Source organism: Elgaria multicarinata, chromosome 3, assembly GCF_023053635.1.
Source record: "Elgaria multicarinata webbii isolate HBS135686 ecotype San Diego chromosome 3, rElgMul1.1.pri, whole genome shotgun sequence".
Lineage (NCBI taxonomy): Eukaryota > Metazoa > Chordata > Lepidosauria > Squamata > Anguidae > Elgaria > Elgaria multicarinata.
The window spans coordinates 174,063,560-174,088,889 of record NC_086173.1 but is presented as its reverse complement, the minus strand read 5'-3'; the positions used below and the strand labels follow the sequence as shown (position 1 = coordinate 174,088,889).

At 47.7% G+C, this 25,330-nt stretch overlaps 1 protein-coding gene across 1 annotated transcript; it reads left to right on the top strand.

The window, feature by feature from the left end:
- Positions 1-3,571: 3,571 nt before the first annotated feature.
- LOC134395816 (zinc finger protein 420-like) lies at positions 3,572-11,934 on the top strand (the record flags this gene model as incomplete). The annotated part of the gene is made up of 3 exons (XM_063121976.1): positions 3,572-4,588; positions 9,212-9,351; positions 10,248-11,934. Coding segments are annotated over exons 1-3 (2,844 nt in total), but the record flags the coding sequence as incomplete, so codon positions are not given.
- Positions 11,935-25,330: the final 13,396 nt, after the last annotated feature.

Genomic DNA, 25,330 nt, shown 5'->3' with positions numbered 1-25,330 from the left:
GGGTTTTGTTCTGAGCTGGCTGACATCATGGCTGGGTGATGTATGATATTGCAACTTAGTTTCTAGTTTGCTTGGTCTGGGTTCTTATATGTATCTGCATGTTTTAGTAGTTTTAGAATGCTAATCCTATGTATCCTACCCTTATCCTGAATAAATTTGGGCTTAACCCTCCAACTGCGAGCTGTGTGCGTTTGTTCTGGGGATCTGTGCAAAATGCAGTGGAAAAGCCAGCTTGGCTGGGGCGTGCTTCCTTTACATGGTGGGCAGCGCTGGGATTCGACACAGATCCGGAGGAACAGAACGCTGGTAGGAAAGGGAGAGCAGGGAAGCAGAGGTTTGAACCCAGGCTAAGCAAAGTCGAGCAGGCGAGCCGAAGATGTCTCAGAATCATGGAGCTCCAGCTCCAGGAGTAGAGTTTTTGTCTCAGAGTCAAGGAGCAGAAGCTCCAGGAGTAGAGTTTTTTGGGGCAAACCCTCAGGAGGGAGCGGAAGGGGAGTCCAGTCTGTCCACTTTAGGGTGGGGGATGCAAGAGACGCCTGGCTCCGAAGGAGGGGCCCGGAGACAGTCTTTCCTGGCGGTGATGCTGGAAGGAGACACTCCGGGAATGCCGGCCCCGCAGCTGCAGGCGACCCCAGCGCTGGCGGTGACGCTGGAGGGGGTCACACAGAAAGTGCAGGTCTCGCAGCCACGGGGAATGCCGTGACCGCTACCCTCTCGGCCGCCTAGAGAGGCAGACGAAAACGGCCCAGGTGCGAGGGCCAGAGAGGAAAGCCACGAGAGGAAAGTTCAGCGGATGTATACGGAATGCCTGGAGCTGATGTCCCGCCACCTGCGGATCATGGAGAGAGAGGGGGGGACCCCAGGGCCGCGTTTCGACTGGCGGGCTTTCCCCATGTACCAGGAGGGAGATGATGTGGGAGCGTTCCTGGCCCTCTTCGAAGACACGTGTGATGAGTTGGGGGTTTTGCCAGCCCAAAGGATGAGTCTGCCGCTGTGTTCGAGCGGAAAGGAGCCAGAGGGACCTCGAAGACCCCAGAGAGGCGTCCTGGGGGAGTGGCAGGAGAAAGGAAAGCGGCATGACTGGGGAAGGAGTGTCGGGAGAAAGGTGGAGTGACGGCGACTGGACCCCAAGCGAGTGGGGGGTGCTTCTACTGCAAAGAGCCGGGACACCTGAAGAGAGAATGTCCAAAGCTGGCGGCTAAGCAGATGAGTGGAGGTGGAGGCCCAGCCCCACGACCGATGGTCTGGGCGGCGGCAGCACCAACAACGCCGGCCTCTCCAGCCTCCAACTGGAGCGATGAGAGCAAAGGAGAAGTGGCTGACCTGGAGTGGGAGTACATGCGCGCCGAGTCCGCAGGGGTGGCCCAGGCATCAACAAATCCCGGGAATCCCAGTCCAGCGAATGCGGTCTCCATGCGGTTAGTGACCCCGGCCCAGCTCCAGTGGAGTCGCCGGAAATTCTGTGAGTGCATGGTGGTCGAAGGGAGGACTGTTCGGGCTCAGAGTGACACCGGAGCGGACCTTAGCAGCACCCATGTGGGTCTGCTCAAACCCGGACAGAGACTAGTGGGTCGAACCGTAACGGTGACCTCATACGGAGCGCCTCCATTTGAGGCCCCGCTGGCCCGAGTGAACATTGAATATCGAGGCTGGAAAGGGGAGCTAGTTATCCTCACGCATACGGAAGGGCCCGCCTTCCTCCTGGGCAATGACTTATGCTTTAAAGTTGCCCAGTTGGCAGTGACAACCCAGGGAAAGGCAGCCCGGCAGAGGGAAGCCCAGAGGGAGGAAGAATCAGGGAGCTCAGTTGGAGAGCCCTCCCGGGAGGGGAGAGATGAGGGGAACCCGAACCTGGAGGGTTGGGACACCCCCGGAGTTTCAAAAAGAGTTGCAACAGGACCCCTCGTTACAGGGATGCCGGGAGGCGGCAGGAGGCCTGGCGGAAGGGCGAGGGAAGGTGGGGGTGGGGGTGTTCACTTGGGAACGGGGAAGGCTATACAGTCAGTTCTCCCTCAAGGGAGGAGGAGGGGTGGAAAGAAAGCAACTGGTGGTGCCCGCAACCTTAAGGGGGAAGGTGCTGGAAACCGCCCATGAGCAGCTGTGGAAAGGATATTTGGGAATACGCCGAACGCTGGAGCGGGTGAGTCGAGATTTTTATTGGCCCGGGGTCGCCCAAGAGGTGCGAGATTTCAGTAACTCATGTGAGACGTGCCAATGAGTCGGGTCCTCCCGGGACCACCCCAAAGCCCCACTATGCCTTTCGCCTATCACGGAGGTGCCGTTTGAAAAGATGGGGGTGGATATTTTGGGCCCCTTTAGTCCGGCTACCCGATCGGGGAAAAAGTACATTTTAACCCTGGTGGATTACGCCACCCGCTACGCGGAGGCAGTGCCGCTTTCGGTTATCTCTGAACCCCAGGTGGCCAAGGCCATGATGACGATTTTCACCCGGGTGGGGGTCCCCAAGGTGCTGGTGCACGACCAAGGGGGAAATTTTATGTCTCTGTTGTTAAAGGAATTATGGCAGTTGGCAGGGGTACAACAATGTATAGCGGCGGCGTATCATCATGAAGGGAATGGTCTGGTGGAGCGGTTCAACCAGACGCTGGGGAAAATGTTGAAAGCCTATGCTGAAAAGCATACAGCGGATTGGGATCAAGCCCTGCCCTACCTTCTCTTTGTGGCCCGGGATGCTAAAAGTGATAGTTTGGGGTTTTCGGCTAACGAGTTGGTTTTTGGGAGAGAATTACGAGGTCCGCTGAAGTTGCTGCGGGAGGGGTGGGACGGATGAACCACCCCCACCCCGGTGTCGGTTGTAGAATATATGCAGAACTTGCAGAATCTCTTACGGGAAGTTGGGGAGGCCGCGCAGGAGAATTTGGTTCAAGCGCAGCAGACTCAGAAGAGCTGGTACGACCGGCAGGCTAGGCAACAGGTGTTTCAAGCAGTTGATAGAGTGTTAGTGCTGAAGCCGTTGAAGCAGGAGAAGCTGGCGGTTAAGTGGGAAGGGCCCCTCGTTGTAGAAAAGAGGCTAAACGAGGTGAATTATTTGTTGAAGGATCCCGAGAGTCAATGCCGTACCAAAGTGTATCATGTGAATATGATGAAGCCATTCCGGGAGCAGGGGGTGCGGGTTAAACAAGTAGGAGGGGGGAGTCGCTAGGTGAAGGAGCGGGGCTGGACGTCTTAGCTAGCTACCGGGGAAAGGAGGGGCTAGCAGACATTCAAGTCCCAGAGGAATTGAGTGCTTTGCAAAAGAAACAATTGAAGCAGTGTTTGCAGGAGTTTCAGGAGCTGTTTTCGGGTTTGTCAGGGCGGACGTCGCTGACCACGCATTCTATTGACACGGGGAAGCATCCCCCTATTCAGTCTCCTCCTCACCGGTAAAACGGAAAACAGCTGGAGATTGTCAATAAGGAAATCGAGGAGATACTAGCCATGGGCATGATTAAAAAGAGCCAGAGCCCATGGTCTTCCCCCCTGGTGCTCGTGGCCAAAAAAGACGGATCAGTCCGTTTCTGCGTGGACTTCAGAAAATTAAACAGTGTTTCCACTGTGGCGGCATACCCCCATGCCTCATACGGATGACCTGATAGAGACGTTAGGGAAAGCCAAGTTCATTTCCACCTTAGATCTGACCAAGGGCTACTGGCAGGTGCCGTTAGATGAGGATGCTGCTTTGAAATCTGCTTTTTCTACCGCCCGGGGCCACTACCTGTTCACGGTTCTCCCGTTCGGGCTCTCAAATGCACCGGGGGGCTTCCCAAAACTTATGGACCGGGTTCTGGACGGTCTGGGGGCTTTTTCGTGCGTTTACTTGGATGATGTGGCGGTGTTTAGTGACACGTGGGAACAGCACTTGTCGCACTTGTCACAAGTGTTAAGCCGGCTACGGGAGGCCGGCTTAACCGTGAAGGCCTCCAAGTGCCAGTTCGGGAGGGGGGAAGTGACCTATCTGGGCCACAGAGTGGGATGGGGAGCGCTGAAGCCTATGGAGGCCAAGGTAGAGGCAATCCAACAGTGGCCCGTCCCCAAGACCAAGAAGCAGGTCCAGTCCTTTTTAGGGCTGGCGGGATATTACCGGAGGTTTGTCCCGAATTTTAGCCAGTTGGTGGCCCCTCTAACCGAGTTGTGTCGGAAAAGACAGCCAGTAAGGGTGCCATGGACCGCGGCGTGTCAGCAAGCGTTTGATGGGCTGAAGGAAAAGCTCAAGCGAGCTCCTGTACTTCGGGCACCTGATTTTGACCGCCCCTTTGTGGTGCAGACGGATGCCTCGGAGGCGGGTTTAGGCGCGGTGCTGCTGCAGGAAGGCGAAGAAGGGCTGCTGCGGCCCGTGGCTTTCGTTAATAAAAAACATTTGCCGCGAGAGAGGGCGTTGGCGACGGTTGAAAATGAGTGTTTGGCAATAGTGTGGGCCGTGAACAAGCTGCGGCCATATTTGTGGGGGCGGCCCTTCCAAATTCAAACGGATCACTCCCCGCTCTGCTGGCTGGCGAGAGTAAAAAACACTAACCAGAAGTTGCTGCGCTGGAGCGTAGCTCTCCAAGACTTTGATTTCACCATCTCCCACATCAAAGGCAAAGAGAACGTAGCGGCAGATGGGCTATCCCGAAGCTTCAGTCGGGAGGAGGAGGGAGTACCAGGGGGGGGACGAACCCCTGCCCCTGCGTGGGCACAAAAGAAGGACTACCCGAAGGGGTCAATGTGTAAACGAATAAAAGAGTACAATTGAGGTGGTCTTTTCTAGAAAGGCCATCTTAAAGGGGAAGGTGTAAGGAAGGGGTAAATTCATACTAGGAATGGCTGGTTTTAATATGTTAAATTATTTTATTGTTATGGTTTTAGGAGCGGCACAGATAAGCGGCCAGCTGCATGGGGGCGTTCTGGTACATCCTGGAACCGCTTGGGGCAAGGCTGACCGGCCTTGAGCGAAATTAACATCTCTGGGGAAGGTGTGAAAGATCTTCGCAGGGAGAGCCGAAGGGAGGGGGGAATGAGTGAGGAAAGTATCTATAAAGGGTATTCTTTGAGAAGGGGTTTTGTTCTGAGCTGGCTGACCTCATGGCTGGGTGATGTATGATATTGCAACTTAGTTTCTAGTTTGCTTGGTCTGGGTTCTTATATGTATCTGCATGTGTTAGAAGTTTTAGAATGCTTATTTATTTATTTATTTATTACATTTTTATACCGCCAATAGCCGAAGCTCTCTGGGCGGTTCACAAAAAATCCTGGGTATCCTACCCTTATCCTGAATAATTTTTGGGCTTAACCCTCCAACTGTGAGCTGTGTGCGTTTGTTCTGGGGATCTGTGCAAAATCCAGTGGAAAAGCCAGCTTGGCTGGGGCGTGCTTCCTTTACACCCCACTCATTGCCTCTCCCCAGTTTGAGAAGGTTCCATTCATAAGTACTCTTTGAGTCCGATTCTGTAGCCAACTGTGGATCCACCTAATAGTTGTTCCATCTAGCAAACTTTTCACTAGTTTGTTAATCAGAATATCATGGGGCACTTCGTGAAAAGCTTTGCTGAAGTCAAGATATATGACGTCCACAGCATTCCCACAGTCCAGAAGGGAGATTACCCGATCAAAAAATGAGATCAAATTAGTCTGACAGGACTTGTTCCTGACAAATCCACGTTGGCTTCTAGCGATCACCGCATTGATTTCAAGGTGTTTACAGATTGACTTCTTTATAATCTGCTCCAGAATTTTCCCAGGGATGGATGTCAGACTGACTGGTCTGTAGTTCCCAGGTTCCTCCTTTTTGCCCTTTTTGAAGATAGGGACAATGTCAGCCCTACTCTAGTCATCTGACACCTCACCCGTCTTCCATGATTTTGCAAAGACAATATAGAAAGGTTCTGAGAGTACTTATGCCAGGGCTGAACTCTCAGCCCCCTTACAAAGACACAAGTTCCTGTGCTGTGTGGCTTGGATGGTAGATCAACTTTAGAATGAGACCTGAAAGCCAAACCGATTGGGAAATGATGCCCTCGGCCTTGACCTGACCCATTTCTTTCCTTCCCACCTCCCCCTTCTCTGTCTGGGATCCTCCCTCCTGTAAACAAAGTAAGTTTAAGAAAACTTCAACTTTTGGAGCGAATGCAGCTTTTGTGCTCACAGATGCGGGTTCTGATGGTTCTTGTGGCCATACCAATGTACAAGCATTTTCTTGATATGGGACATGATGACAAAGACCTGAGATTCTGGATTATTGAAAGGATTGGAGGATATGGGACAAGAGTAGAACATCAACTATGAAGGAGGGAAATATTCTGGATTTTCACCTTAAGGACATTACAACCACAAGGACTCAACGAAGAGTGTAATTGGATGCCTTGGTTGTAATCCTGTTCTTCTATTTTAAAGTACAGCTCTATTGTATTCCTTTTCTGTCATTTCTTGACATTATTTTGATATATATTTTCATTCTTATGCAGCAAGTATTATTAGGTTTGTCTTAACTATGTTTTAAGCATCATATCAGTCCACTCAGTCCCCTTTAAGGGAGCATACAGTCCGTGAGTATGGTTGCTACACGTTTTAGGATTTGAAAAGCAGCCTAATCAGGAGCAAATTTCAGAGATTACTTACTCCTCAATTAGTTGAGGAGGTCAGGGAACGCTTATCGAATTTACAGATGACACCAAATTGGGTGGGATAGCTAATACCCTGGAAGACAGAAACAAACTTCAAAGTGATCTTGATAGGCTGGAGCACTGGGCTCAAAACAACAGGATGAAATTGAATAGGGATAAATGCCAAGTTCTACATTTAGGAAATAGAAACCAAATGCAGTTACAAGATGGGGGATACTTGGCTCAGCAATACTACAAAGGAGAAGGATCTTGGAATTGTTGTAGATCGCAAGCTGAATATGAGCCAACAGTGTGATGTGGCTGCAAAAAAAGCAAATAGTATTCTGGGATGCATTAATAGAGGTATAGCTTCCAAATTGTGTGAAGAACTGGTTCTCCTCTATTCAGCACTGGTTACGCCACATCTAGAGTATTGCTTCCAGTTCTGGACACCATACTTCAAGAAGGATGCAGACAAGCTGGAGCGTGTTCAAAGGTGGGCCATGAGGATGATCACGGGTCTGGAGACAAAGCTCTATGAGGAGAGATTGAAAGAACTGGGCATGTTTAGCCTGGAGAAGAGAAGATTGGGAGGAGACAAGATAGCACTCTTAAAATATTAAAAAGGTTGTCACACAGTGAAGGGCCGGGATCTCTTCTCAATCCTCCCAGAGTGCAGGACACGGAATAACGGGCTCAAGTTAAAGGAAGCCAGATTCCAGCAGGACATCAGGAAAAACCTCCTGACTGTTAGAGCAGTATGACAATGGAATCAGTGACCTAGGGAGGTGGTGGGCTCTCCCACACTAGAGGCCTTCAAGAGGCAGCTGTTCAACCACCTTTCAGGTATACTTTAGGGTGGATTCCTGCATTGAGCAGGGGGTTGGACTCTGGCCTTGTAGGTTCCTTCCAACTCTATGATTATATGTACACCGGTTTCTGGGGAACGTGGGCAGGAGGTTGCTGTTGCACTCATGTCCTGCTTGTGCTCTTCTTACGTTCTTATGATCACAGGAGAAATGAATGGGTTTGTGAAGTTCTGGGGAAGGAGGGGATCAGAGTGTCAGTGTGAGAGTCCTCCCAACAGAACAGGAATAGCATTTGTAGACGCCAAACTGCTGTGTTTACAGTGGAAAATGCTGGATATCAGGGTTGAACTCTCAGCCCCCTGACAAAGACACAAGTTCCTGTGCTGTGTGGCTTGGATGGTAGATCAACTTTAGAATGAGACCTGAAGGGCAAAGCGATTGGGAAACGCTGCCCTTGACCTTGACCTGAGCCGTTTCTTTCCTTCTCTAATCGCTCTTCTCTGCCTGGAATCCTCCCTCCTGCTTCAGGTCGAGGGGATGTTGGCCAGAGCACCCACAGATATCCCTGAGGCAGAGAAGGCTCCACCGGGCATCACACAGAGGCCGCTGGACAGGTGGATCTTGCAGGAGGGGGACGGAGGACCCTCCTCACTGGGTAAGGATTAGTGCACGTATTTCCCCATGGTCTCCCTCCCTCAATTATGCCTGAAGTGCATGAGCTGTCTTAATGTTCTCCTTGAGCCTGATTTTGCTGGGGGAGATACTCAAAAAGGAAATGTTGTTTAGTAATGTGGTTCGAGGGTATCAGACCCACTCTGGCCCGGTCTTACACACTCACCAACTAAGGTCCTCCTCCAGGCACCTACTCAGAGGGAAGATCAGAGGACGACAACAAAGGAGAGGCCTTCTCTGTGGTGGCCCCCCAACTGTAGAACAATCTCCCCAATTTGGTTCACATGGCACCGACATTGTTATCTTTTCAGTGCCAGGTCAAGCAATATGTAATTAGCAATATGTAATTAGTAATATGTAATTAATTAGCCTGGGTCTGTTTTTATAGGGTCATAGTTTTAAAATTTGTTATAGTAGTTTTATATGTATGTGTATATTGTATGTTTTCGCAGTTTTAAATATTTGGATATTGTTTTTAAGTGCTTCGGCTATGGTATGGTAAACAAATGCAATAAATAAAAAAACAATGAAAATAAACAATGAAAATGGGAATAGTTAAGAATGTGAACTTACCTTCTCACCTTCTTTACCTTCCTCACAGGGAGCAAAACAACCTGCAGGGGGAGTGACCTGATCCTGGGGGGTCCTTCTGGGCCTCGTTGGCTTGGTGGTGGAGCGGAAGTGGTTTCTGCACAGCCTGGGCAGGTAGGGGAGTCCTGGGGGCCTCCGTCTCCTGTGCATCTCTTTGGTCTTGGAAGAACCTGCCCCTTTAGCCTTTGCTCTTATTATTATTATTATATTTATTTGTATCCCGCCTTTTGCCAATGTTGGGCCTCAAGGCGGCCTTACAAAGTTTAAAATATACATGGGGGGGGAGGGAAACAAAACCATAAACAATTAAAAATACACAACAAAATTATAAGACATTAACAAAGATGGAGGGCTGGATTATTCTCCAAAGGCCTGCTTGAACAAAAAATTTTTAGCCTGCTTCCGAAAGCCCATCAAGGAAGATGGCTGCTAGGAAGGCCTTGAATGTCACTCGCAGTGCTTTGGCATTCAGAAAGAGGACCTCACCATCCTTGTCTTCATGGATTGCTACATAATGCTTAAAGAGAACATCATTTCTTCTTCTTCTTTCAGGGTCTGGTGACCTTTGAGGAGGTGGCCGTGCATTTCTCGGAGGAGGAGTGGGCTCTGCTGGATCCAGGCCAGAGGACTCTGCACAAAGAAGTCATGGCGGAGAATCGTTGGATCCTGGCCTCTCTGGGTAAGGAATGGGATTCCTCTGGGTAAGGCTCCCTCTCTGCCTTTTTGCCAGATCCTGGAAGGTGGAATTTCAGCTCTTCTTTCTTTGTGTCAGTGCAGAATACAAACGTCATTGACTCCGAAGACCTGACAAAATGTTGAGAAAAGCCCATTGATGGACTTGCTCTGTGGCAGAGATGGCTGCCAATCCATCTGACTTTGCTGCTATAATTGCATCTGCATCATATTGAAGATGTTACAGATATTATCTTAATGGTCTCCATGGAGGAGAGGAGAGTTAAGCCTTTTCAGAAGACAGCTCTGGAAAGCTTGCTTTTCATTTTAAGATTTAACTAGCCATTGAAAATAACCATTAGGGTTGAATTCCCACTTTCCTGTTCCCAGTTAAATGATCAGCTAGGAGACAATGGCAGATTTTAAGTGTATTTTATTTTTACAGTATTTTATGTTGTTCATTTATTCTCCCAACTACTTTATTTGAGTTACTCCATATAGATGAAAGCATTGTATGGCAGTCTAGTTCTCAGTTCTATTGATTGTCGGGATATTTAATGTGTTTGGAAGGATCTGCCTCACCAACGATTTTTTTTTTATCCTGTGAATCAAATCAGCAACCATTTGTTTTGTTCCAAGATTTCAAGATGATTTCTGTGTTTATACTTGCAGGTGATCACAGGGAGAGCAAGAAAAATGGCCTACACCAGAGAAGGAAAACTGAAACTGAAGAGAAGAGGGAAAATGAATCTATTTCTTTGGAAGGATCATACGTCTGTGAAACTCCAATACTAGAAGCACCAAATAAAAAGAACATTCGTAAAAGGAAGAAACAGAGTAAAACTCAGAAGATTCATTCTAACGTTCAATGCCTAGTGTGTGAAAAACCATTCACTTTCCACTCACAACTTAACTTGCATGAAAGAATTCACACTGGGGAGAAGCCCTATAAATGCTTTGAGTGTGGGAAGAGCTTTGCTCGCAGAGAAACACTTATGCTGCATCAAAGAATTCACACTGGGGAGAAGCCCAATAAATGCTTAGAGTGCGGGAAGAGCTTTGCTCACAGCATCAGCCTTAAGCTGCATCAAACAATTCACACTGGGGAGAAGCCCTATAAATGCTTTGAGTGTGGGAAGAGCTTTGCTCAGAGGACACAGCTTAAGCTGCATCAAAGAATTCACACTGGGGAGAAGCCCTATAAATGCTTAGAATGCGGGAAGAGCTTTGCTCGCAGCATCAGCCTTAAGCGGCATCAAACAATTCACACTGGGGAGAAGCCCTATAAATGCTTAGAGTGCGGAAAGAGCTTTACTCAATGCTCAAGCCTTAAGGAGCATCATAGAATTCACACTGGGGAGAAGCCCTATAAATGCTTAGAATGTGGGAAGACCTTTGCTCAGAGGACACAGCTTAAGCAGCATCAAGTAATTCACATTGGGGAGAAGCCCTATAAATGCTTAGAATGTGGGAAGACCTTTGCTCAGAGGACACAGCTTAAGCAGCATCAAGTAATTCACACTGGGGAGAAGCCCTATAAATGCTTAGAGTGTGGGAAGACCTTTGCTCACAGGACACAACTTAAGCAGCATCAAAGAAATCACACTGGGGAGAAGCCCTATAAATGCTTTGAGTGCGGGAAGAGCTTTGCTCAGAGCATCAGCCTTAAGCGGCATCAAACAATTCACACTGGGGAGAAGCCCTATAAATGCTTAGAGTGCGGGAAGAGCTTTGCTCAGAGCAGCAGCCTTAAGCGGCATCAAATAATTCACACTGGGGAGAAGCCCTATAAATGCTTTGAGTGCGGGAAGAGCTTTGCTCAGAGCATCAGCCTTAAGCGGCATCAAACAATTCACACTGGGGAGAAGCCGTATAAATGCTTAGAGTGCGGGAAGAGCTTTGCTCAGAGCATCAGCCTTAAGCGGCATCAAACAATTCACACTGGGGAGAAGCCCTATAAATGCTTAGAATGCGGGAAGAGCTTTTCTAAAAGCAGCAACCTTAAAAAGCATCAAGCAATTCACACTGGGGAGAAGCCCTATAAATGCTTAGAATGTGGGAAGACCTTTGCTCAGAGGACACATCTTAAGCAGCATCAAGTAATTCACACTGGGGAGAAGCCCTATAAATGCTTTGAGTGCGGGATGAGCTTTTCTAGAAGCAGAAGCCTTAAGCAGCATCAAAGAATTCACACTGGGGAGGAGCCCTATAAATGCTTTGAGTGCGGGAAGAGCTTAGCTGACAGCAGCAAACTTAAGCAGCATAAAAGAACTCACACTGGGGAGGATCCCTATAAATGCTTTGAGTGCGGGAAGAGCTTTTCTGAAAGCAGCAAACTTAAGCAGCATAAAAGAACTCACACTGGGGAGAAGCCCCATGAATGCTTTGAGTGCAGGAAGAGCTTTTCTGAAAGCAGCAACCTTAAGCGGCATCAAAGAATTCACACTGGGGAGAAGCCCTATAAATGCTTTGAGTGCGGGAAGAGCTTTTCTGAAAGCAGCAAACTTAAGCGGCATCAAACAATTCACACTGGGGAGAAGCCCTATAAATGCTTTGAGTGCGAGAAGAGCTTTGTTCAGAGCAGCAGCCTTAAGCTGCATCAAAGAATTTTGTGTCATCTGCAAACTTGATAAGCGTTCCCTGCACCTTCTTCAACATTTAATAAAAATGTTGAAGAGCACTGGGCCCAGGACTGATCCCTGCGGTACCCCACTCCTTACCTCCCCTCAGATTGAGAAGGTACTGTTGATAAGCATTCTTTGAGTCTGAGTCTGTGGCCAACTATGTATCCATCTAATAGTTGTTCCATCTAGCCCACTTTTAGCTCTTTTGTTTATCGGAATATCCTGGGGCACTTTGTCAAAAGCTTTGCTGAAGTCAAGATATATGACATCCACAGCATTCCCACAGTTCACAAGGGAGGTTATCCAATTGTTCTTGACAAATCCCTGTTGGCTTCTAGTAATTTTTGCATTGTTTTCAGGGTGCTTACAGATTAACTTCTTTAGAATCTGCTCCAGAATTTTCCCAGGGATGGATGTCAGACTGACTGGCCTGTCTTTTCCCAGGTTCCTCCTTTTTGCCCTGTTTGAAGAAGGGACAACGTTACCCTCCTCCAGACATACGGCCCCTCACCTGTCTTCCATGATTTCGCAAAGATAATAGACAGCGGTTCTGAGAGTTCTTCCGCTAGCTCCTTCATTACTCTAGGATGCAGTTCATCAGGCCCTGGAGGTTTGATCTCATTCAAGGAAATTAGGTGTTCTTTGACCATTTGTTTATCAATCTCAGATTGCAATCCTTCCCCCTGAACTTGTGCTTCACTTTCTCCAGAGGGGTCATAGACCCGCTTTTGGGAAAAGACTGAGCCAAAGTAGGAATTCAGCACTTCAGGCTTTTCTTTGTCATCTGTTATCAATTACCCATCCTCGTCAAGCAGTTGAACCACCATTTCTTTCCTGTGTGTTTTACTTTTCATGTATCTGAAGAAAGCCTTTTTATTGCTTTTAGCATCCCTCGCTAATCTCAGCTCATTGTCAGCTTTAGCCTTCCTGACGCCATTTCGGCACTTCTGTGCCACCTGTCTGTACTCTTCTTTTGTAGCCTGGCCTTCTTTCCACTTCCTGTATGTATCCCTTTTTTGTTTTCAGATCATCTCTAAGCTTTTTGTGGAGCCACATTGGTTTCTTCTGTTGTCTTCTAACTTTTTTTCCTTGTTGGAATGGTTTGTAATTGTGCTGTTAAAATTTCTTTTTAAAAATACTCCCACTCATCTTGGACTCCTTTTCTCATTAGGGTCACTTGCCATGGGACCTTGCTTATCATAGTTCTGAGCTTATTAAAATCAGCTTTCCTAAAATCCAGAGTATGTGTACAGCTACACTCAGCTTTTGTCTCCTTTATAACCAAGAATTCAAGTACGAGGTGGTCGCTTTCCCCCAGAGTTCCCGTAACTGCTACTTTATCCACTAAGTCATCCCTACTGATCAATATCAAGTCAAGGATTGCTGATCCTCTAGTTCCTTCCTCCACTTTCTGCAGGAGGAAGTGATCACCCACACTTTTGGCAGTATTTGTTTCCCAAAAGATATCAGGGTAACTGAAGTCCCCCATCACTACTACATCACACTTCCTTGAAACACTGGTAATTTGTTTCTCAAAAGTTTAGTCCTCGTCTTCTCCTTGATTGGGTGATCAGTAGTAGACTCCAATTATAATTTTCTTTTTAGTCCTCAACACATTTCTTTTAACCCTGATGCTCTCGATGGGGCTCCCAGTCTGATCCGCCTGTATTTCTGTGCAGGGATAGGTATTTTTAACATATAGTGCAACTCCGCCTTCCTTTCGATTTCATCTGCTCTTTTTGAACGAGTTACATTCTTCAATTGCTATATTCCAGTCATGGGAGTCATCCCACCAAGTTTCAGTTATACCTATCATGTCGTATTTGCCTTCACGTAATAAAAGTTCAAGTTCATTCTGTTTGTTTCCCACACTCTGGGCATTAGCATATAGGCATCGAAGACCATGTGCTTTATAGTCTGGCTTTGTTCCTACATTGTTTTGGACAATATTTTGGGGCACTATTGGAGCTGTTCTCTGCGTTAGGATGCATGGGCCTTCTTCTACTGTTGCCTTCAAGTTTACATCTCCCAGCCCCATAAGATTCAGTTTAAAGCCCTCCTGATCAAGTTCTTTATGCTGTGGCCAAGCTTATTTGGGAACTATTCTTGACAAACATGAATTTTATGTTATTTCATAACAATTATGTTAAGGTTTGGAATGAAGTTAAAGGTTTTGCAAGATGGGAAAAGGTTCAACTGTCACTTTTGGGGAGAATTGCAACAGTTAAAATGAATGCTTTGCCTAGAATGTTATTTTTGTTTCAAACAATACCCATTGTAACATTGGATTTAGCATTTGAGCAGTGACAGAGAGAGAGAGAGAGAGAGAGAGATCTATGTTTATACAGCAATCAAAAAACCCAAGAGTTAAAATTAAAATATTGCAGGATGCAAAAGAAAGAGGAGGGCTGGGCCTACCGGACCTCAAAGTGTATTTCTTGGACTGCTGTTTAATGTGGATGAAAGATTGGGTGTTGATGAAAAATAGGAGACTGTTGGAACTGGAAGGACACGAATTGAGATTTGGATAGCATGGCTATTTGTGGTACGATAAAGCCAAGGTTAACGGAAACCAAGGTTCAGTCATAAAATACCACTTTGGGTATCGGCCCAGGGGGGTATTCATAGAAGGGAATTGATAAATATGCCTAAATGGTTGACATATAAAGATGTATTACAAATGTCACAAGATGAATCTCAGTTAAAATCAAGGGAGGAACTGCTGAAAGATGGTCATAACTGTTTTGGCATGTACAAATTAGGTTTCCTTGTGCACAAGTCATGGAAAGGTTTAAAATAGACAAAAGAATGGTGGGTTTGAGCAATCAAAATCTGAATTTGAAATGACGTTATGTCCAAATGATGAACATGTTATCTCAAAGATACATAAACTTTTATTAAAGTACGAGACGGAGGATGAGCAGGTAAAAGACTATGATAAAATGGGCTCAAAACTTTGGATACAACATTTCAATGGAACAGTGGAAGAATATGGGGTGGAAAGGTTTGAAATTTACATTATGTTCAAGACTTAAAGAGAATTTTTTAATATGATGTACAGATGGTATATGTCTCCGGTAAAGTTGGCTGAAATGTATGAGTCCCTCGGGAAACTGTTGGAAATTAGGAGAAGGAGGAAACTTTTATCATCTTTGGTGGACTTGTAAAAAAGCCAAAGCATTCTGGATACAAACACACTCTTTAATTCAAAAATATGAATGGATATTGAAGATGTTGGAGTTGGCGGAGATGGCAAAACTCACATCGATAACGAGAGAAAAGTCCACATCCACGTTTATATCTGAACAGAAAGCTCTGAGAGCATTTTTGCAAGAAACCGAGAGAAACGATGTATTTGTCTGTGGAGATATAGTTAAGATAGAAGAAAGAGATGAATTTGTTTACTGTGTTAAATGTAATGGAGGAACGAGAAAAGATACTTCGCATTTCTGATATGAAGAAAGCCGAAAGTACACCTTAACCTTAAATGATTTTTTTATTGTACTTTTCTTTGTACTCTTTGTAATGTTCTTGTGGTATGGATGTCTGTGATGTTTGTAATAATAATAAAAAACTATGCTAGGAAGACATGTTGTCTGTGACTTTGGGGAAAAATAAATAGGAGGCAGTAGTGTTTAAATGACTAATATATATAAGGTGCCTGAAATCACACAACTACCCAAATCACTAGTGAAGAGAGATGATTAACAAGAAACCCATTTATGGTTTGGGTCGTTGTGTGCTTTCCGTCACCTTATATATATTAGTCTGTGCCTTTGGGGACAGTACTGTATGGATGCAACGGGGAAGAATTTATTAAATAGCGCCCGCCTTGCCTTGCCTTGCCTCACTGGTCACCACCACTACCGCCACCTCGCCCCATGCTGCTGCCGCCACTACTGCTGCCGCACAGCCTCTCCCACAGGGATTGTCCATCCGGGCGCAAATATTCCCCAGACAGGCTAATGGCGAATGCGATCTGTGCACTTTCCTGGAGTCCAGAAAATGTGCCGCCTGCTCCCCCACGCCCCCCACGCTATTCCCAGAGGTTTTAAAATAAATTTAAAATTCCCCCCCGGAGCCCCCCAGAGGGTATGATAACCCGGAGATTCTGGGGGAAACTGGCCAGGTGGTTACCAGAGCTGCACTCCTGGAACAATCCTCATGGCCATGGGGACTCACAGCGTCAGGCAAAGTGTATTCCTCCCAGATCAGCAGGCCAGTGCTTAAGCCAGGACTACTCAGACAGCTTGGGAAGGTGCTGGCTCCAGGGAAAGTTCCTTGCCCACAGTCGGACATGCTGTGGGGACTTTTCTTCCACAATTTCAGCACTCCGTGCTTGTGTGAATTTTCTATGGGTCATCAAGGTGGATTGATGGAATATTCTACTCCAATTGTATTCGTTCTCCTGGGAGTCTTTTAAAACCAAGGGCTCTGCTCTACCGAAAGGTTTTTCCACATTCCAGTTACTATTAGAATTTACTGGACTCTTCCTCATGTGTGACTGTTTACTATGCTATTTACTGTGTAATCTGTACAGCACCATGTACATTGATGGTGCTATATAAATAAATAATAATAATAATAATAATAACCTTCAAAGCGATTTCAAGCCTTTGCTATGATGGACGCTCACTGCAGTTTGAGCACTGATGGAGCTTCTGCCTGCATGAATTGTGTGATGCGATTTAAGACGTATTGCATGACTACAACGTAAATAAATACTACTTCTACAATGCCAAACAATGCAACACAAGAACATAATCAATCACAATAAATAAGATTAAAAGTCAGAAATATAAAATCAAATTACACTAAATAAAACCTAAGTGCAGCTGACTGAAAGACAAGGACTGTGCTATGTTTTCTCTGTGGGCAACTATGGATTTGCTCTGGGCAAATGCTTTCATGGGCTTTAATATGTCCTGCTTTTATGGATGAAGGGAGCCCTGCTGTTCACATCCTAAGAGCGGGTGGAAATCAGTTCGCTTCCGCCCCTTTTTGGGGTTCAAGTGCAGGGAACAGAGAGGGCTTAGAGTGGAGCCATGGGATGCATTGGGAGAGAAACTCTGGTTCATCAGCAGACCTCTTATTTCCAGAAGGGCCGAAGGTTTTCCTGCCTTGAGCCTGAGATGGAGTCAGACCTGCTCTCAAAGCAGGGGTCCAGGTGTGGAACAAGAGGCCACCATGAGAAGAAGTTGCCGTGTGCGTTTTAGTCCTCACGACTAGAGGCTCCATGGATCCAGAATCTTCCTGTACCCTGATAAAACTTCACCTAACATTAGGGTGACCCTATGGAAAGGAGGACAGGGCTCCTGTATCTTTAACAGTTGTGCTGAAAAGGGAATTTCGGCAGGTGTCATTTGTATACATGCAGAAGCTGGTGAAATTCCCTCTTCATCGCAACAGTTAAAGCTGCAGGAGCTATACTAGAGTGACCAGATTTAAAAGAGGGCAGCTTTAACTGTGGTGATGAAGAGGGAATTTCACCAGGTTCCCCATATTATAAAAATGACACCTGCTGAAATTATTGTTTCTATGCAACTGCTAAAGATACGGGAGCCCTGTCCTCCTTTTCATAGGCTCACCTTACTTGACCTCTCTCTTTTTAGAGCATCTCTCTTGTTTAGAGTTCTGAAGGGCACCAGGTTGGGGAACACTATTCTGCAGCAAGGGCAGGCAGCAGGACCGAGGGCTCCCATGCCGGAGGCTGCGTTACGCACTCAAAGGGGAAACGGCTGTGGATCCCACAAAGCCCCCAGGAGCAGATGGGGCGGCGATGCTGCTGGGGGGATAAAAGACACACACCCCCATTGTGGAAAAGCCCCCTTCCCAAGTCCGCGTCTTTGCCAGGAGCCTCTGCGGCTCTCTAGTGCTGCCTCCACCGAAGGGTTAAAGAGGCAGAGAGGGGGGGGGGCTGGGTCCTAGAGCCCAGGCTGGATGAGGCCCCTCCCTTCCGGCCCCACACTTCCTCCCCCCCATTGCAAAGGCGCCTGGGATTTCCCCCCTGCTCCTGCGAGCTTCGTCTGTCCGCTGTCTGCAGCCTCTTTTCCCCTGCGAAGGAGCCGGTGAGTGCAGATTGCAAGGGGGCCCCAGGGGGAGGGGGCGGAAAGAGAGCCCCCCCAGGACAGGGGGTGCAGGTTTGGGGCAGGGGGTGGGTGGGAAGAGAGAGGGTGCCCCGAGCCCCCTCCCCAGGGGACTGACCCACTTGGGGACCCTCCAGGAGACCCCCGCCTTGCACCTCCTTCCCTCCCTATAACTTGGGGATCGCGGAAGGGAAGGCTGCAGAAAGGAGGGGGGTCTGCGAGGGACCCAAGAGGAAAGGTCCCGGGTGGGGAGGAGGAATGTCCCCCCTGCGGGCAAAAGGCTGCCCTGGTGTCCTGTTTGCATTGCAATTTTTGTTTTGTTTCCTCTCCCTGATGTAAACCTAGTGAATAAGCAAAATTCATAAGCCACTTTGGTCACGAGGCCTTCGAAATACAACCTGGGGCGCTTTTGTTGATTAAGAAGGGAGCCTGCTGCTGGTTTTAGGACGTCCCTCTTTGATGTGAAGTGAGCCCGATCTTCACATCCTGAGAGTGGGGAGAAACCGCTGTTACTCAGGTCCCTGTTTGGGGTTCAAGTGTTGGGAGCAGAGAGGGCTTAGAAAGGGAGCGGTGGGACGGATTGGGAGAGAAACTCTGGTTCATTGGAGATGTAGAACCAGAGCAAGGGCTGGCACTTTCAGCTTTTGGTAAATACCCTGCCCTTTAAAGAACCAGTGTTTTTCCTTAAAATGTGTTCATACAAAATATCGGAGCCAGCAAACTTTTGCTCTTCCATCTTTCCTCTCTTCTCCATTTCTGCTCCCACCAGGCATCAAAAAAGTCTCCTTCCTTTACTCCCAATTTCCCTTTTGAGGCAAGGACTTTCCTTTAGGAATTCAAACAGAGAGCTGCATGAATTAGATCCAGCTGTGGCCAACTTAATACCCAGGACCTGTCTCAGATTGGTCTCCGCAACCCTGGCCACACAGGAATCAGGCTCCTGGTTGAAAAAGAGGTTCTGACTCTGACCCAATGGGAGAGAGAGAGACACTAAGGGAGCCTTAAGATATGCATGGTTCATAAAGGAAGTAAATGCAAAAGAACGTCTCATACAGAAGCAAAAGGTGAAACATGTAATGACTACAATGAAATACATGGCTACGCTGTGCAAAATACTCTACAGTTTAACTTTTGCTTGGGCTGTAAGAAAACAATATGAAAACACTACGTGGCCCAACTAGCAGCAGTTGAAGTGTTATTTAGCTCTACTTCAACTTCCACCAGTCCAAACTAGTTGGATGCAATGCTAAAAGTGTTCAATTACGTAACATTAGAGTTGAAACTTTTGCAGAAAAGGAAGGAAAGAGAGCAGGGATGGCGTGAGGTTCAGAGGAAGGTGTAGCTCTCTATCCCCAGGCAGAGATCTGAAGAACAGGATGTTGCAGACCCAGAGCAAAGGTGGAAGAGACTCCTCTTGTGAACTCAGTGTAACAGGGTGTTGAAGGACCACATTTCTCAGACAAAAGGTGTTCTGGTGTCATGTACGCATTGCGTTTTGTTTCCTCTCCCTGTTTTAAACTGTACCAGGATACCTATTCTTTACATTAGAATCATAGAATAGTAGAGTTGGAAGGGGCCTACAAGGCCATCCAGTCCAACCCCCTGTTCAATGCAGGAATCCACCTTAAAGCATCCCTGACAGATGGCTTCCCAACATTTCTAGCCAGCAGATGATAACCTCCTTGTTCCAGCATCAACACCATGAGATGAACGCAATGGAGGAATGGCAGGAAACACTCCAGGGGTGGGGGAAGGCACAGAACACAGCAGGTGACCAACCTGCCCTCCTTTGAAGAAACCCCAAATGGCACATAACACAAAGAACTTCCTGATACGTAATTAGTCATTAGTATCGCTGTAAATCATATATTCCTGAGTATGTGCATAGAATGCAAGCCATGTTTTGTCCTATTTTTTTTAATTATTTGTATCTGCGGAGATACCCAGATACAGATTATATTAAAAAGTGGGGGAGGAATGGCCCTGTTCCTCTCCCCTCCCCCATTCTGTTTGTCTGTTTTGCTTTTCCAGAGGCGCGGGGCTGGAAAATTCACACTTGCCTTCCTTCCCGTGCAGATGTCGGGAAGGAGCGCAAGTGCGGGTGCCTGGATTTCTCGCTTAACCACCATGGTTAAAGCCATGGTTTAAGGTGTCTTGTGAAAGAGCCCAATTTGTATTTCATTTTTAAAATGAGCATAATAGCAGTAATAAGGTTGCATTGTTCTTTCCTTTTCTACCAAAGGAAGTGATTTTCCGTGGGATTACTTCTGGTGGAAACATTTCCCTTCTCCACTGCAAGAGAGATTTAGCCCTTTTTATTCCAGGGCTCCACCTTGTTGGATTGATCTAGATCTAACTGCAATCCCTGGGAAAGGAAAAAGCCCATTAATTCATATCCACAGGGGATCAAGATCAAATCAAATACCAACTGCGCCCTTATCTGGACAGAGACAGCCTAGCTACAGATATCCATGCTCTGATAACCTCTCGTTGGATTACTGCAATGCGTTATACGTGGGGCTGCCTTTGAAAACGGTCCGGAAACTTCAACTGGTACAAAACAGGGCAGCACGGTTACTAACAGGGACTGGCCGGTGAGACCACATCTCTCCGGTCCTTTTCCACCTTCACTGGCTGCCAGTCCAGGTCCGGGCCCGATTCAAAGTGCTGGTATTTACATTTAAACCCCTAAACGGCTTGGGGCCAGGCTATCTGAAGGGACACCTCCTCCCATATGTACCTTGCATAATAGCTATAAATTAAAAGTATCTGCTACGTGTCCTTCCCCGGGGAGAATTAGGTGAAACAAGCATAGCTATACATCACACCTGATAAGAGCTGGTCGAATTGGAATCACACCAGGTTGGGGGACGCTGTTTTATGGCTCTGGATCCCACAAAGCCCCCAGGAGCAGATGGGGCGGCGATGCTGCAGAGGGGGAGAAAAGTCCCCACCCCCCAATGGAAAAGCCCCCTTCCCAGGTCCGTGTCTTTGCCAGGAGCCTCTGCGGCTCTCTAGTGCTGCCTCCATCGGAGGGTTAAAGAGGCGGAGAGGGGGCTGGGTCCTAGAACCAAGGCTGGATGAGCACCCTCCCTTCCCGCCCCACACTTCCTCCCCCTCCCCATTGCAAAGGAGCCTGGGATTCTCCCCCTGCGCCTACGAGCTTCGTCTGTCCGCCGCCTGCAGCTTCTTTTCCCCAGCAAAGGAGCTGGCGAGTGCAGATTGCAAGGGGGTCCCAGGGGGGAGGGGGAGGAAAGAGCCCCCCCCCCCCAGGACAGGCGGGTTTGGGGCAGGGCGTGGCTGGGAAGAACGAGGGAGCCGTCTCCAGGGGACTGACCCACTTGGGGCCCCTCCAAGAGACCCCCCCACACCTTGCACCTCCTTCCCTCCCCATAACTAGGGGATCGCGGAAGGGAAGGCTGGAGAAAGGGGGGGTGTCTGGGAGGGACCCAAGAGGAAAGGTGACAGGTGGGGAGGAGGAATGTCCCCCCTGCAGGCAAAAGGCTGCCCTGGTGTCCTGTTTGCATTGCATTTTTGGTTTTGTTTCCCCACCCTGTTTCAAACCTAGTGAATAAGTAAAATTAATAATTATTATTTTTTTAATTATTATTATTTATTTATATAGCACCATCGATGTACATGGTGCTGTACAGATTATACACAGTAAATAGCAAGACCCTGCCGCATAGGCTTACAATCTAATAAAGTTGTAGTAAACAATAAGGAGGGAAAGAGAATGCAAACAGGCACAGGGAAGTGTAAACAGGCACCGGGTAGGGTGAAGCTAACAGTATGGAGTTAGAACAAACTCAAAGTTTAAAAGCTATAGGGAAAAGAAAAGTTTTTAGCTGAGTTTTAAAAGCTGTGATTGAGTTGGTAGTTCTCAAGTGTTCTGGAAGAGCGTTCCAGGCATGAGGGGCAGCAGAGGAAAAAGGACGGAGCCGAGTAAGGGAAGTGGAGGTCCTTGGGCAAGTCACTTTGGTCACGAGGCCTTCGAAATAAAACCTGGGGCACTTTTGTTGATTAAGAAGGGAGCCTGCTGTTGGTTTTCGTACGTCCCTCTTTGATGTATCAAGTGAGCCCGATATTGACATCCTGAGAATGGGGAGAAATCGATGTTACTCTGTTGCAATTTTGGGGTTCAAGTGCTGGGAGCAGAGAGGGCATAGAAAAGGGAATTTCACCAGGTGATCCATGTATGCAAATGGTAGCCACTGAAAATGCCTTTTCAACACAACTGTTAAAGATAGAGTTGGAAGGGGCCTACAAGGCCATCAAGTCCAACCCCCTGCTCAATGCAGGAATCCACCCTAAAGCATCCCTGACTGGTGGTTGTCCATCTGCCTCTTGAAGGCCTCTAGGGTGGGAGAGCCCACAACCTCCCTTGGTCACTGGTTCCATTGCCGTACTGCAGTACTGTTAGCATAGGTGCCTCCATTTTCTAAAGGAAGCTGTAAAGTAGCCATTATACAGCAGGCAAAATGTCATGTATGCGAGAATATCTCCTTGAGTGCATCCTCGCATCTGTCTTATCTAACATAAACAAGCGCTTTGGCTCCAGTGCTCCTGGGTCAAAGTTAACTTTCTGTAACTTACTGTAAGGCCAAAGGTATTGTTTACAGAACAGAGAGAACTGTTTAGCAAAATTAGCTATGCTCCAGTGTTATGTTCTGATTGGTTTATGCTGCAACAGGGCCCTGCCCCTTGCAGGCTTCAAATGCTGTGCTGAATTCCCAATGTCTTTGTCTGATTGCTCCCTTTGAAGAGACCAGACCTTGATTACTAATCAATAAAGCGCTTTTGAACCCTCTGTCGCAGAACGTGTGGAGTTGTGCTTAGGGGCTGTTTGGATTTCGTCCCTGGGTGAAAGAACATTGATCTAACGGTACAACTGTTAAAGATACAGGAGCCCTGTCCTCGTTTTCATAGGGTCACCCTAAACCATTCATCTCTTAAGGCTTCCTTAGTGGCATATTTCATGTGTTTAAAAAGCTGAAAAAGTATTCAGTGTTTTCTAGCTTAACTTTTAAAATAAACGTTCACACATTATTAACTTTTAATGGCATTAATTCAGCTCTGGTTACACACTCTCTCTCTCTCTCTCTCTCTCTCTCTCCCGTTGGGGCAGAGTCAGAACTTCATTTTCAACCACAAATCTGGTTCCTTTGGGACGGGGGTCGCGGAGCCCCCTTGGAGACAGGTGCTGGCTCTTACGAACAAGGAGGGGGGCCTGTTCTTCTCAGCTGCACCCTGTCGAAGAATTCAAGCAAATAGCTATGTGGGCTTCCCCTGAGCCCACCCTGTGCGAATATAATTGCTTTGGGCCTCTTCTCTAGAAATCAAAGTATCTACGCTTCCGCAGTAACTGGAAAATGTATTAAGGCTGCAACCGTGAGACGAAGTCTTGTGAAGGGTATTGAAACACTAGTTTCACAAGATTGTGTGCCTCCTAGGACCGTTAGAGGGTGTCGTGGCTTGCTTTAGAAACAGCTAACCATGAAATGAACAGACGGGCACAAGTTTCTCAGTAATCATTGACGTCTTGTTTTTCTGTCCTTGAAAAGATTGCACTCTGCACATGCGTAAAATCCTTGCTTACAACTGGCTGAGAGGCTTACCTGTTACTGTTTTATGATTGACGTATTCCATGGAGCGGTTCTGCCTTGTTTCGAAGGGGAGTGACCCTATAAGGAGGTTAAGGCTTTCCTGAAAATAGCGGGCAGTTCTTTGGGTCCTCTGAGGGCTTCCGCCTTGCAGTGCTAAGCGCTGCTTGTAATAAACTTTCTCGAAAGAGAGAAACGTGTCTTCGAGTCTTTGAGCACCACTCAGCGATCCCACTTAGAGGAGACGCGCCTTTCCAGGGTTCCTCGACACCCCCTTGAAATATCAGCACTGAAGTTTGGGCCTGTGGCCTACCTTGCCAGGCTGGTGTTTACAGGAAGCAAATTATTGGGGAAGGCACATGGGCCTTGTTGCTGGAGGGGGGGGGCGGTTGTTCAGCCATCCTTCAGCAGAATGATCAGCCAAGCAGCCATCTGGCTCCGTTACGAGGTTTTGCCAAGGTGGGAAGGTGGGAACCTTCTCACGGAGAACCCTGGTGTGCCTCCTTCACACTCTCCGTTTTAATTCCTACAGCGCAGCACAGTCCCTGCCTCAAAGGAGAAATTGGCAGCCAAGGAAGGAGACTGTTTCGAGTCCTGGTGGGAGCAGAAGAGAATGAAGATGGAAGAGCAAAGCTTTGCTGGCCCTGAGGCAGGAAACATACAGGGAGGGAGCAGTGCAGAGCCCTGGGAAGGAAGAGTGCAGGAGGACCAGCCTGGGAGCAACACCTGCTCAGACGTGGAGCTTCAGCCCTTCAGGGACTTCCGCTACCGGGAGGCTGAAGGGCCCCGAGAGGTTTGCAGCCGACTCCACCTCCTTTGCCGCCAGTGGCTGAAGCCAGAAAGGAACACGAAAGCTGAGATGCTGGACCTGGTGGTCCTGGAGCCGTTCCTGGCTGTCCTGTCCCCGGAGGTGGAGCGCTGGGTCAGAGAGTGTGGAGCGGAGACCACTTCCCAGGCGGTGGCCCTGGCAGAAGGCTTCCTCCTGAGCCAGGCAGAGGACCAAGAGCAGGTGAGAGCATTTCATCCTGATGACTAACAGGGACTGTGTTCTTAATACTTACCTCATCTTTATTTTACATGTCCTCTAAGGAAGGGATGCCCCAATTTCCAATGACACCTGCAAGTATAGTCATGTGTAGAGCAGGCCGTTGTTAAAATATGCAATTCCCTACCAGAGGATGCAGGGATGGCCATGAATTTTGACTGTTTAAACAGGTTAGACAATTTTTTGGAGGAGAAGGCTATGAATGGCTATATCCTACCTCCAGTATCCTAAGCAGTGTGTCTATGTACACCAGTTGCTGGGGAACATGGGCTGGAGGGTGCTGTGACACTCATGTCGTGCTTGTGAGTTCATGGACAACAGCTGATGGACCACTGTGGGGAGAGAATCCTGGAGGAGATGGACCCTTGTTCTGATCCAGAATGGCTTTTTTCATGTTCTTATGATCACAGGAAAACTGAATGGGTTTATGAAGTTCTGGGGAAGGAGGGGATCCTTCTTCAGCCAGTGGCAGAGTCTCCTCCCAACAGGACAGGAAGAGCATTCGTAGACACCAAACTGCTGTTTTTACAGTGGAAGATGCTGGATATCAGGGAATGTCTGGGAGGTTCTGCCTTTCCTCCTGGCTGGTTTTTGGAGGGTGTTCAAGCGCTTTGCTTATGCCAGGGTTGATATCTCAGCCCCCTGACAAA